Source organism: Dictyostelium purpureum (assembly GCF_000190715.1).
Source record: "Dictyostelium purpureum unplaced genomic scaffold DICPUscaffold_147, whole genome shotgun sequence".
Lineage (NCBI taxonomy): Eukaryota > Evosea > Eumycetozoa > Dictyosteliales > Dictyosteliaceae > Dictyostelium > Dictyostelium purpureum.
In genome coordinates this window covers 34,476-48,129 of record NW_003519484.1, presented here as the reverse complement: position 1 = coordinate 48,129, position 13,654 = coordinate 34,476, and the positions used below count along the sequence as shown (strand labels likewise).

The following is a 13,654-nucleotide window of genomic DNA, read 5'->3' as shown; positions in this document are numbered from 1 at the left end:
ATAGATATCCAATTGTAGGAGTTAATAGTTATGGTTTCAAAGGTTTATTCATATTAGAAGGAATTCAATTAGGCGAAACATACAGTTTAGATTCATTGGGTAATCAATTGTTTTTGGACCTGATAAGATCATATTGCACTATGACTTATTTATATTTAAACTATTTCCTAATGGACTGTCCTTATGCGTTACCAGGTAATGTTGATTTTTCAAAACCCATTGAATTTCAAGTCAAAACTAATTTACAAAGTAAAAAATATTTATTGGACCCACTTTTAAAAGGTATTTCAATTGTAACAATCATATATATTATTTTTTAAAATATATTATTAATCTTTTTTTTTTTTTTAAGAATCACAATTAAGCAGTGTCATAGATATTTCAAATTTTGAAATATCGGAATATATTGATAAAATAGCTGGATATAATCAAGGTCCACTTTTTTCATTCAAAACAAATAAAAACCCATACGACTCTATATTTGTTTTGGAAAGAGTTTCCAATGGTTATGATTCTTATTATCCAATTTATGGAAATGAAAATTCAACAGTTTTTTTATGCAATTTTGACACTTTTAACGATTATTTTACAAATATACTTTATTCAAAAAACGATTATAAGTTGAAAATATCTTTTACGACAGCGGGAAATTACAGTCAATGTATGTGTTTATAAATTTAAAAAAAAAATTTTTGGTATATTTATATTTAATTATTTTTAAAAATTATTTCTAGTTCTTATTGGGCCACAACTTGGGACAGGAGCTGCCAATAAAAATTTGTATAAAAATCAAATATCAATCATCAATATAAATTTTGTCAGTGATACAAAATACTATTTAACATCGCTAAATATTAAAGTTGGTAATTCTGATCCGAAGTCAATGATATTTCCATACGGTTTTGTAGAAGGAGACAATAATAATTTTAAATATAGTGCTTCTGCTCTAGTTTTACCGTTTGACGTTTCAAATATTGAAACAAGTTTAAAGTATTCTGTTACTAGTGAACCTGGTCCAAATGAAAAATCTATTCTGTATACAAATTTATTAACTGGAAGTAAATATTTAAATATTATATAGCTTTATAAATAAATAAATTACTTATTCATTTTTTAGTTCCAATACAGCCACCAGTAATAACCAATATTCAAGTTATTCATATTGTATCAGATATTTTTTTATATAGAATTCATGCAAAAATGATCAAATCATTTTTATATATTAAAAATCTATATATTCCCTCATATCGACATGGGTATGAAGCATTAATATCAGGAACAGAAACAGATGGGGTTCTTGAATTCACCAGTCCATCTAAACATTTTCATATTGAGTTATATGATAAGATTGGATCATTTTTATCAATTAAAGATGGTTATTTATTAAATATGGATAATTCTATTAATATTTTTCAAGCTCCTTTTCAAGATGACGGTATGAATACAAAATAACTTATTTATTCATATGTATTGACCTCTTATTAATATTATTTTTTATAGTTGATATTTATTCTATAAACCAGGTATCATTTTTATATAATGACTTGGATGTTTCAAATAAAAGACATTTTAATATAATATATTTTAACTTTAGCAAAATTGTTCAAAAAGATGCCATTTTTATATTGTCACCAAAAGGAGAAGTTCTTCAAAACCCTGTATACCCTCCAAATGTTTCTACGGAAAATTTGTTTTATTCAACTTATAATCAAGAGTTAAGTCTATTTGAAATAGAATTTTATGTGGAAGCTTCTACTCAAACTGGAGATTTTTTATTTGAAATTCTTTATGGCACAAAGAGTATACATAGCAAAATTTTACCAACACAATTAAAAATTAAAAAAACAAGTATGCATTATTTTATTTTATTTTTATTATATATAATTAAAAAACTATTTTAGTTTTATTTTGTTTTAGTTTAACTTATTATTAATTAATTTTGTTTATTATAGATTTAGATTTAAGTGGTCCAATTGTTATAAAAATGACAAGTAATCCACCAATAGGCAATGTAACCGATATTGATTTTATTAAATGGACATTTACTATTGAAGATAAAGTTAATGGTTTTGATTGGGGTTATGTTACCCTAAGATCGGATGTCGATTCTTCTTTTTTCAATGTTTCCTTTAGTTCAAAAGATGTCAAAAAAGGTGGTAATCAATTTTTAGGTGACTATGATCTTTCAATTCCAGTAAGATATCCATGTATTTCCCAAAACTATTATATCACAGAAGCCGCTTTTTATGATAGGATGAATAGAATTTCATTTTTCTCAGTCTATGCCCCCAATGTTAAATACTCCCCAATTGTAAATCCATTTACGAAATTATTAGGAAAAAGTCCGATTTTTAATCAATTTTATGTACAATGTGCAGATTTACCAGATCATTTACCTTCAGCTCCAGAGTTCACAGCATTTAAAGTACCTTCTACAATTGATGTCAGTAAAACAAATAGAATAGTAACCTTAAGCATCACTGCAACTGAACCATTTGTTGGAATGTCCTTAATACAGGTGCCTATTTTTTATCTTAGTACTGTTGATAATCAAATTTTAGAGTGCCCATCAAAAATCGCATTAGTTGAATCAGGTGTTAGCAGTAACACGATATATGGTAACAGCATTACATATTCATGCCAAATGCAACTTCCGCTTGGCTTTGGTTTTCCACAAGGTATATATGTTTCAGTGTACGGTCTCATTAGTAATAATGGAAAATATTATGGCTTTCCAACAAATGATTTAATAGATAAAGGTTTTAATAGCTATATACAAACCACTTTTGGCACCAATGAACCAAGTATCCAAAGTTATTTTAGAATTACAGAAAGGGGTGGAGATTTATGGATATTTGGAAGAGGTTTTGACCAAACTTCAATTGCTCACATAACATTTAATGACAGCACCACTGCTTCAATTCCTTCACCTACCAATTACCAATCTGCTATTAAAATTCAAAATATAAAAGCAACAGATAAACCATTTATCGTCTCTATTCAAACTAGAACTCTAATTTCAAACTCTATTACCGTAATACCAACAATTTTTAATATTTTCGAACCTTCGTCAAGTTCTGATTCAATGACACCCACTTCATCTCCTTCTTCAACACCTATACCTACAAACAAGCCACAATATTGTTTAGGTTCACCAGTATGCGGAGGTCCATTAAATGGTAAATGTGTTGAAAATCAAGGATGTGTATGTTTTTCACCATGGATTGGCAATGATTGTTCATCTCAAATCATTATTATAGATCCACCAACTGCAAATAAAACTGATCCAACTACAAATATTACATTACCAGGTACAAATAATAATAACTCAACTGTTACATACAAATCATTAATTACATTGGTATCAATTAGAGAAGTTAATATTTTAGGTGATGTGATTTATGAGAAACCATTTGAAAAATGGACAGTTAAACAATTAGACGACACAACTTTTATTTATAATACAACTTTAGAAATCACAAAAAAAGATAAAAAATCCACAACAACCAATGTTAATGTAACACTAAAATGGTTTACAAATGAAACAAATGTCACATTCGCAAACGAACAATTAATAATGAATCCATCATCAATGAAATATACGATTGAAATTAGCGATTATTCATTTGATGATTCATTAAGTCAACTTCAGTTAATAATGTCAGCATTAATACAATCAAATACAACTGATGACATTTGTTCAGTAAGAGAGTTTGGAGAAACAACATCAGGAGATAACTCAAACTATGTAAAGATTCAAATTGACAACCATTCATTGTACGGTAGATTCATTCGAAGAGGTATTATAGATTCAACTATTAGATCAGTAACCAATATATTATTAGACAAATATATGAAACCAATTAGCGGAACTAAAGAGTTACAATCATATATTGGTATTCAAATTCCATATTACAGAGAATTAATCATTTTAGATCCAGATTTCTCAGTTCTTATTGATTCAAATTCAGCATCATCCAAATCAGGTTCAATCTGTTCAAATAAATCCAAACTATCAGGCCCAAAAATAGCAGGAATTGTTATTGGTTGTTTTACATTTGTATCAATTATAATTGTATCAATTTTATATCACATTATAAAAAAAAGAAATCAAAAAAAGTTCATTTCAAATGTAAATAAAAAAGTACAAGAGATGAAAGAATTATAAAAAACCACAAAAGATGGATAAATTTAAAAAATAGGTTTTTCTATTTAAAAAAAAGGTTCAATAAAATAAATCAATCAAAAAAATAATTGTCTTTAATTCAATCTCTTTAAATAAATATTTATAATAACAATATAAAATAAACTTTTAAACAACAGCCCAAATTAGAATTTTTCGGTATTCCCTATTAATTTCCTTTCCAAAATTTTTAGTGAAATTTTGGAGATTAAAAATTATTGTTTTAATTTCGTTTTTATTATTAATATTGGACTTTTTCATCTTTAAGATTTTTTGGATCCCATAATGCAAAATAAAAAAAAAGGATAATAAGAAATAAAATATAATTGAGAAAATAAATTTGATTATTATTTATGATTATTTTCCTTCCACAAAACCTAGTATTGAGTTATGTCTTCCCAAAGAATGTAATAGTCAAATTTAAGATGTTTTATATGATGTTCTTAAAAAAAATGATAAAATAGCCAAAATAAAAATAATAATCTTTTTTTAAAAAAAAAAAATTCAAAAATTTTAAAAACGAAAAAAAAAATAATAAAAATAAAATGAATAAAAAAAATAAAAAAAATATTATCATAATATTATTATAATTTATTTCTTTTTCAAAAATTAAAAATCTATTTTTTGAAAAAGAAATAAATTATAATGTGTGTTTGAGATGTTATTTTAACTATTTCAGTAAAATTTATAAAATAGATAAAAATTGATTATTTTTTATAAAAAAAGAGATAATTTTTAATAAAAATTTTTAAATGAATTACTTTCCATAATTTTTAATCACTAGAAAATTTCTTCTCCTGCTAATATAAAAAAACTTTGAAAAAAAGATAAAAATTTTAAGAATCAAAAAAAAAAAAAAAATTTTTTAATTTTTTTTTTTTAATTTTTGAGACAAATGAGTTTTTTTTATTAAAATATACTTTCCCTTTCTTTTTATTTTTATAAATTTTAAATAATGGTAAAAATAAATATTATTATTTTGTTTTTTTTAGTTTTTACTTTTATTAATGGGTATATAATTAAAGATGTAACAACAAAAGGTATTCACAAGAAATATTACACCAGCTCAATTGATTGTTCATATCTTTATACTATACTTTGTGTTGTGGAATCTGAAAATGAAGATTGTTCAACATTAACATTCTCAGAAGTAGCATCACAAACAAAATTATTGTACAACGACACATCAGCTCTATTTGAAGTAGGATTTGCTTCTGGTACCAGTGGTTCAAAATCATTTATAATCAATTCAAAACTAACAATCAATGTCGAATGCCTAGGTAATTTTTATATAAATTAAATCATTTTTCATTTATATACATAAATCTAACCATTTAAAATTATTTTTTATCTATAGAACTTGATGTAGAATCTTTAAGTTTTAAAATTGGAGGTTCTTATTTCCAATATCCAAACTCTTATGATTTTTCATATCTTATGGCTGGTATCTATAAATTAGAGGGAGTGGATTTAGGTAACAGTGGAGTTTCTACAGGTGGATTTATTTTAAGTGATAAGAGCGCTGTAATTCAAAATATCTATGGAAATTATTTTTTAATTTATTTCCCAAATACAGCTCCTCCAGTGAATGATGATTATACGATGATAATTTCCACTGTTTCAGGAAAATCAAAAACATTCAATCTTGAAAAGGCAATTAAAGGTAGGAAAATAATTATTATATAAACTATTTTTATCTCCACAAAAATATTAACTAATTTATTTTATAAATATACAGACGATTATGTCAATATTACAGAAATTAAAACATATCCAGAAGATTATAATAATGTTGGATTGTTTGGGTATAATGAAGGTCCAGTATTAACTTTTACAACAAATAAATCAATTTCTCTTCAAGTATTTACTGTTGATGGTTTTCCTCGTAGTAACTCCATGAAGCCTATATATGGCGATGACAAGAGCACAACATATCTATATAATTTTAATAGTTATGATACCGATTCTACATTTAAACTATATTCTCAAGATGGTAGCAGTTACAAACCTTTAAAAGAGTTTTCAGTTAATACTCCTCAGTGTATGTTTATTTTTAAAAAGTTATATTTCGAATAAAACACTACTAACCAATATATTTAAAATAGTTTTATTTGAAAGTCCACAAACCATAGACCCGGAAGCTTTCCAACAAGAATTTTTAGGACATTCAATTTTAAACTTATATACTGTAAGTTCGACTAAATATGAACTGGCTCCATTCTATTTTAATATTGGTCCTAATAGCATTAAAAAGTCTTTTCCATTTGGATTTATCTATGGATCCAACAAAAGCTATTCATACTATATAAACATTTTTATTCCACAATATAATGTAGATAACAATAACTTTGTTTCAATAAAGTCAGGTCTGGGAAATGTCGAAATAAAAAAAAATTTTCAAACACTAGGTATGTATCTAAATTATAAAAAAAATTATCTTTTTTTATTTTTGTTTTTAATTTTAACTTTTTTATATTTATATTTTTATTTAGAATATGATTTAAATACTGAACCAGTAGTTTATAATCTCGAGTATATTAAAATAGTATCGGACTTGTTTTTGATAAGAGTTCATGTTAAATCACCAAATGGTTTTTTAAATATTGAAACCTCAAATGGTGTTATATTTGGACCAGAATACAGAGTCTCAGGTGATTCAAAAGATGGAGTTTATGAAGTTATTGATCAAGTATTATATTCACCTTTAGTAGCTAGAATAAAAGTTACTGATATTTACTTAAAATCAAAAGATTACCTATATGGTAGTGCAATTTCAATTAACCCAGTCAAATTTTTAAAATCACCATTAGTTTATGATTGTAAGTACTCTATATTTAAAAGATCATATACAATAATATTTATATTAACATTATTATAATTTTTAATTTATAGTCGATATATATTCAATTAAAAGTGTATCATTTTTATATAACAATATCAATATTACCAATTATAGACATTACAATATTTTTTATTTCAACTATGATAATATTCCAAAAGATACCCAGTTTAGAATGACCCACGTAGGTGTAGAAAATAATCAAAATACTATAACTAATATGGGTAGTATGGGTCCAGTCTTTTACTCAACATATAACGAAAAGAAAAGGTTATTCCAAATCGAGTTTTATATCGAAGAAAACACCAATTCTGGGCTTTATGGTTTTGTATTAAATTTTATCGGATCCAATCTTTTCAGCTCTTATTTAGACACTCAATTAATTATTAAAAATACAAGTATGAATATACATATAGATTATTAAATATTAATCTGTAAGTTTTACTAATTAATTTTTATTTTTTTTATTATATTAAGAAATGGATTTACAAGGCCCAATTTTTAAAACAATTACAAAGATTACTTCACCTAAAATTGATGAAAATAACATAAGTGGTGTTATTGGATGGATAATGACAATTGAAGACCCAATCAATGGTTTTAAATCCGGGTATGTAACAGTTAGAGGCAGCGAAGATTCATCTGTATTTAACTATACATTCACTGTAAATGATGTCAAGGCAGGAGGAAATCAATATTCAGGTGATTATGAAGTTAAATTGATCATTTCAAACCCATGCATTCCTCAAGTTTATACTATTACTGAAGTCACATTGTTTGATAGACTCGATAGAATTTCATATTTTTCAATATCACCACCAAATGAATATACATCTCTAATCAATCCTTTTCTATATTTTTTGAATGATTCAAATATTAATAAGATTTCAGTTGACTGTACACCTATCTATTGTTTAAATCCACCCGATCTTTTTTCTTTTAGTGCTTCAACAAAACAATTGGAAGTAGGTGGCTTAAGCAGAGAGATTTCATTTACATTTACAGCATACGATCTTGAATGTGGTATTAGAACAGATCAATACCCAATAGTTTATCTTATTACAACAATGAATCAAGTTTTGGAATGTAAGTCAAACATTACCCAGGTTATAATGGACCTTCCTGTAAATGATGAACCAGTTTATGGAAACGTTGTAGGTTATTCGTGTACTATTCAGGTACCATTTGGTTTCGGATACCCAGGCGGTATTTTTATCTCAGTATATGGTTTCATTAACAATTTTGGTTTATTTAGTGGACTTTCAGCATATGAAATGACACCCAAAGATTTTGATTACTATATCTCAACAACATTCAACGAAAATAATCCCAATCTTGTAACTTATTATAGAATAACGGAAAGGGGTGGCGACCTTTGGTTATTTGGCAGTGGTTTTGGAGCAACCTCAACAGCTTATATTACTTTTGATGATGGCAGCAAAAGTGTAATTCAAGCTTCAATATCCAATTCAACTGTTATTAAACTACTAAATGTCAAAGCAACCTTTAAACCATATAAATTATATATCAAAACAAATTCATTGCAATCAAATATTATGACCATCGAACCAACTATTTTTAATATTGTGGATACACCTGATCCAACAGAAACTCCTCCTTTATCACCAATACCAACAAATAAACCACAATATTGTATAGGTTCACCAGTATGCGGAGGTCCATCAAATGGTAAATGTGTTGAAAATCAAGGCTGTGTATGTTTTTCACCATGGATTGGCAATGAATGTTTATCTCAAATCATAATTATGGATCCTCCAACTGCTAATGAAACTGATCCAACAACAAATATTAAATTAAGAGGTCCAGATGAAATCCTTTATAAATCATTTGTTTCTTTAGTATCATTAAGAGAGTTGGATGTTTTTGGTGAAATGGTCGAACAAAGAGTATTTAACAAGTGGCTATTTACATCAATAAATGATACAACATATCAATACTATACAAACATTACGGTATCAAATCAAACTGTTCATATTAATGCAATAATAAGATGGTTTACAGAAAAAACAAAAATTTCATTTGCAAACCAAAATTTAGAAATGTATCCATCTACTATTAAATATACAGTTAAAATCAGTCAATACCCATTCAAGAATCAACTAAATAGTTTACAATTAGTCATGTCTGCAGGTCTCCAGTCATCAAGCACTAATAATATATGCTCATCACAAATGTTGGGTGATACTTCGTCAGGAGATAATTCAAACTTTATTAAAATTCAAATCGATGATCATTCATTATATGGTCGTTTAATAAAAAGATGTTTGTTGGATGATACAATAAGAAGTATAACAAATGAATTTATTGACCAAAAAGATCTCAACATCTCTACAGGAACTTTTTTAAATTCTCAAAATCAATTAAACCTTTATATTGGTATTAATATAGGTTACTTTCAAAGCTCTGTAATTATTGATCCTGACTTTTCTATAATATTAGATCAATCATCTGCAAACTTTGACTCACCAAATTCCATTTGTAAAAAGTCTCGTTTAACCAAAAGTCAAATTGCTGGCATTGCTATAGGTGGTGCTGTTTTCATAATTGTAGTAATAATTATCATTGGAAGTATAATTTACCGTTCACAAAATTGCTTCTCTGTAAAAATTATTATATACAAGACATTTAAAAAATCAAAAGTTTAAAACAAAAATAATTACAACCCATAAACAACAAAAAATATGCGAATACAATATTAATTATAAAAGATAAATAATACACATATAGAAATTTTATTTAATTTTTTTTTTTTTTGAGTTTATATCTATTAATATATATTTATTATTTTGAATAGTATCTTTATTGATTAGTGAAATTGAAGTGGGAATATAATTTAAAGCTCTTAATGTTTCATTATACTTCCCGAAATAGTCAGGTCCAAATATACTGGAATTGTTATTGGATGTTTTGCTTTAGTAACAATTATAGTGGTATCAATTACATCAGCAACCATATTATAAGAAAAGAATCAAAAGAATTTAATTTCAAATGAAAATAAAAAATTACAAGAAATAGTTATAAAAATAAATAAAAAAAAGAGTTAATTTTTTATTTAATGAAGATTTATTTAATTTAATAATAATAAAGAAAAAGAAGCTACTATTCCGATTACTGATGAAACAATGGTATTTGCAGAGTTACTATCTGAGGAGTCTGAGAATGGATGAAGTGTATGGCAACGGATAACACATGGATCTTTAAGCAAATGACGGTTTTTACATTTATCTAAGCATTCGTTTAAAGATTCTTTTAATGTTTCAGTAGCTTGGGTTTCACACGAAACCATACCAATGATAACCATTAAGACTATGCTTACTAAAATAATATTTCTTATATTTTTCATTTCTTTTTAATAAATAAAATAAATAAATAAAAAAAATTCTCTAAGCTTTATAAATTTTTTTTTTATAAAAATTTTTAATTTTTTAAATTTTATGAATATTTATCATTTTAATTCTATCTATAAATCTATAAATTAGATATAATTAAATTTTATTTTCCAAAAAAAAATTTAATATTTTTATTATTATTAATTATACGTATAAAAATTTATTTCTTATGAGTTATATTTATGTATAGTTTTGTAAAATAAGGTTTGATCTATTTCATTATTTATTTATTAATTATTATTAATTATTATAATAAAGTGTTAATGAGGATATAGAGTTTTATTAAACTTTTGAATTCTATAAAAAATTAAATATTTTAAAAAAACCAAAGATAAAATACCTTCAAAACCTTCCTTTATCTGAAAATTAGTATTTTGAAAAAAGAAAATAAAAAAAAGGAAATTTTATTGTAAATCATATATTATATATAAAATTTTTTAATAAATTTAAAAGATTAGAATTTAAAAGTCCATAAATAGATTAATATTATTTAATATAGAGAATAGAATAATGATTTAATTAAGTAGAAAAAAGTGAATAAAAATAATAATTATATTTTTAAAAAATTAAGATCTATTATCTAAAAAAAAAAATTTGGATTAAAAAAATAGATAAAACAATTGTAAAACAAAATTAACTATTCAAATAATTAAATCTTTTATTTAATTAAATTTTTTTTATTTTAAATAATATTATTTAAAGATATAAATAAAAATAAAAAAAAGTATAAATTATTTTTTTATTTTATTTTATTTATTTGTGATTAGAAAAAAAAAATGAAACTATTTTATTTACTAATTATTTTTTTTATATTTATTACTTCAGGTGATTCATTTTCATTAAATAAAAGAGTTGGTACAACTGGATATAAATGGGAAAAGGTTGCAACTTCAAAAGATGGGAAAACTATAAATTTTTCAACATCAATTAAAAAAACAGATACCTTTCAATTTAGAATAGATAGAGATGATTATGAAACTATTTATAATGACTTGTATGTAAATGTAACAATGGCAAATAAAAATCAATTCATGTATTTCAATACCTATTATAGTATTAGCGAAATAGCCACTAAAAAGAGTGATCCAACAAGTTCCCCAGGATATGCACCACTTTGGTACTCAAGTTGTGGTTCTAATGAAGTCTACTTCACCCTAAACCCTAATAACACTATTGTTCCCCCATTTAAAAACCCAGACTCTGCCAACATTAATGTTTTAGTTTCAATTAAGGAAACCGTTAATTTATGTAAACAATTTGTAAATAATAGTCCATAAACAATAACTGGAAATTAAAAACCCTAAATAAAGGTTTTATACACAAAAAATACACTATCTTTTTTTTTAAAATTAAATATAATTTATATTTTTTTTTTTATTTCTATTATTATTCTTTTTTTTTTATTTTAATATTTAATATTTATTGTTTTTATATTTATGAATAAAATTATTGTATGAATAAAGAATTTTCTTGATTTTTGATCCACAATAAGAGATTTGAGAATGATTCGAAAATACTTTTCTTTGTTTCTAAAGGAGAGAATGTAGCATATAATTCATGATTATTTGAAGTTGCTACCATAATAGTTTCCGTTTGGCTTGTGTGATAATAATATTTATGAGGTTTATTTGCGATTATATTACTGTTAACATGAGTTGTGATGTGCTGGTAGAGTCTAAATAATCGTTTCTTTTCTTTTTTATGAATGCTATAAGGTGGTGAAAATGTTGGGAAAGTTGAATAATTGTTTGTTTTATTTTTATACAAGAAATGTAAAAGATTTGGAATTTCGGTTATAGAAGTGGTGTAGTCGTGATTATTGACTGCTTTCTTTAATTCCTCTGCTATATTTTCCTGTTCAAGACCTTTAATAATTTGATTCTTACAATCGCTTAATTGATAAAATGATTCTGGTTGGTTTGAAAATAATAATAAACATACACCTGGATACAAGAAACAAATATACAAATGTAAAAAGTATGTATCATTATAATTTGGTAGGCAAATTGGTATCCATGACTCTGACTCTTTGAATGATGCAGTTGAAGATACATAATTCATAAGTAAATGTATATCTTGACTTTTTAAACTTGTAGTTTTTTTATGTTTAACTTGACTAATTAACTTGTTATCTGAAATTAATAACGAAAATCTATTTGTTAAATAAATAAAAAAATTAATAAACCGCTTTATCAGTATTAAAAAGATGAATAAACCTATATTTTACTTACAGTAACGAATCACATTTATATTGTGATAAAATGTTTGTTATTTGATTACGAACATTATTATTTAAACGTAAACATTGTATAGAATTTAAGAGAATTGAAAAATCTTTATTTAATTGATGAATTAAATGGTCTAAATATTTATCTGTGCCACCTAAAAGATCACGTAAATCGTATTTTGCTTCAAAAACAGCCTTCATATTTGATTGAGTTAAAACACTAATAATTAAAGAATGTATGTATTCTAATTGTTGTCTTATCACTTGATTTGGCTCGCCGGTACTAGAAATACAAACTAAATTTAAAGGATACTTGCAGAGAAAAACGAATTGATATTTGCCCGCTACCAAATGTCTAAGCGTATCATTCTGTGACTCTACAAACGAACTCATGGCACTTAATGATGCCATGAATGTATTTAATGCAACCTCGTCACCATATCTACTATAAATTGGTTTACCAGACGATGAAAGTATAAAAAAATGTTTCTTGTGTTCAAACCATTCAGGATTTGAACTATCTTGTTCGCTATATTTTCTTGGTGGTCTTCCTGATGATTCATCGATTTTTAATAAATAATTTGAAATATCTTCAATTGAATTACTGCTATTTATGATATTATTATTTATTTCATCCTCTTCATTATTATCATTACTATTACTATCATTATTATTATTATTACTTTCTATACTATTATCATCTATATTATTTTTTTCTATTTTTGAATTATCTTCGTCTATTACATTTTTATTTTCTATATTTTTATTTTCTATATTATTTTCATCCATAACTCTGTATATATATATATTATTAATTTTACAATATTATTATTATTATTATTATTATTTTATATATTATACATATAAGTTTTTTTAATTTATTTATAAAATGAAATAAATAAATTTAAAAATAAATAAACTAAAAAATAAAAAAAATAAAAAAATATCAAACAAAGCAAAAAATATTTATAAAAAAAAATAATTTAAAAAAAAAA

At 24.6% G+C, this 13,654-nt stretch overlaps 6 protein-coding genes across 6 annotated transcripts; 3 read left to right on the top strand and 3 right to left on the bottom strand.

The window, feature by feature from the left end:
• Positions 1 to 834: 834 nt before the first annotated feature.
• On the bottom strand, positions 835 to 1,110 carry DICPUDRAFT_153066 (uncharacterized protein; the record flags this gene model as incomplete). The annotated part of the gene is made up of 2 exons (XM_003288731.1): positions 835 to 1,081; positions 1,103 to 1,110. The coding sequence occupies 2 exons, from the start codon at positions 1,108 to 1,110 to the stop codon at positions 835 to 837; spliced, it is 255 nt and encodes an 84-aa protein (XP_003288779.1).
• A 90-nt stretch (positions 1,111 to 1,200) lies between these two features.
• DICPUDRAFT_153065 (uncharacterized protein) lies at positions 1,201 to 4,168 on the top strand (the record flags this gene model as incomplete). Its single annotated transcript, XM_003288739.1, has 3 exons — positions 1,201 to 1,435; positions 1,501 to 1,848; positions 1,953 to 4,168. 3 exons carry the CDS (start codon positions 1,201 to 1,203, stop codon positions 4,166 to 4,168), a joined length of 2,799 nt encoding a protein of 932 aa, XP_003288787.1.
• Positions 4,169 to 7,119: 2,951 nt separating this feature from the next.
• DICPUDRAFT_34575 (uncharacterized protein) lies at positions 7,120 to 9,688 on the top strand (the record flags this gene model as incomplete). The annotated part of the gene is made up of 2 exons (XM_003288738.1): positions 7,120 to 7,420; positions 7,500 to 9,688. Coding segments are annotated over 2 exons (2,490 nt in total), but the record flags the coding sequence as incomplete, so codon positions are not given.
• Positions 9,689 to 10,068: 380 nt separating this feature from the next.
• DICPUDRAFT_92163 (uncharacterized protein) lies at positions 10,069 to 10,384 on the bottom strand. The gene has a single exon (XM_003288730.1). The coding sequence runs from the start codon at positions 10,342 to 10,344 to the stop codon at positions 10,111 to 10,113; it is 234 nt and encodes a 77-aa protein (XP_003288778.1). The 5' UTR covers positions 10,345 to 10,384; the 3' UTR covers positions 10,069 to 10,110.
• An 818-nt stretch (positions 10,385 to 11,202) lies between these two features.
• DICPUDRAFT_48126 (uncharacterized protein) lies at positions 11,203 to 11,789 on the top strand. The gene has a single exon (XM_003288737.1). The coding sequence runs from the start codon at positions 11,209 to 11,211 to the stop codon at positions 11,707 to 11,709; it is 501 nt and encodes a 166-aa protein (XP_003288785.1). The 5' UTR covers positions 11,203 to 11,208; the 3' UTR covers positions 11,710 to 11,789.
• Positions 11,790 to 11,834: 45 nt separating this feature from the next.
• On the bottom strand, positions 11,835 to 13,448 carry DICPUDRAFT_55620 (uncharacterized protein; the record flags this gene model as incomplete). The annotated part of the gene is made up of 2 exons (XM_003288729.1): positions 11,835 to 12,584; positions 12,664 to 13,448. The coding sequence occupies 2 exons, from the start codon at positions 13,446 to 13,448 to the stop codon at positions 11,879 to 11,881; spliced, it is 1,491 nt and encodes a 496-aa protein (XP_003288777.1). The 3' UTR covers positions 11,835 to 11,878.
• Positions 13,449 to 13,654: the final 206 nt, after the last annotated feature.

Coding starts and splice junctions, on each gene's coding strand:
- DICPUDRAFT_92163 (XM_003288730.1), bottom strand. CDS start 10,344: ATGGTTATCATTGGTATGGTTTCGTGTGAAACCCAAGCTACTGAAACA.
- DICPUDRAFT_48126 (XM_003288737.1), top strand. CDS start 11,209: ATGAAACTATTTTATTTACTAATTATTTTTTTTATATTTATTACTTCA.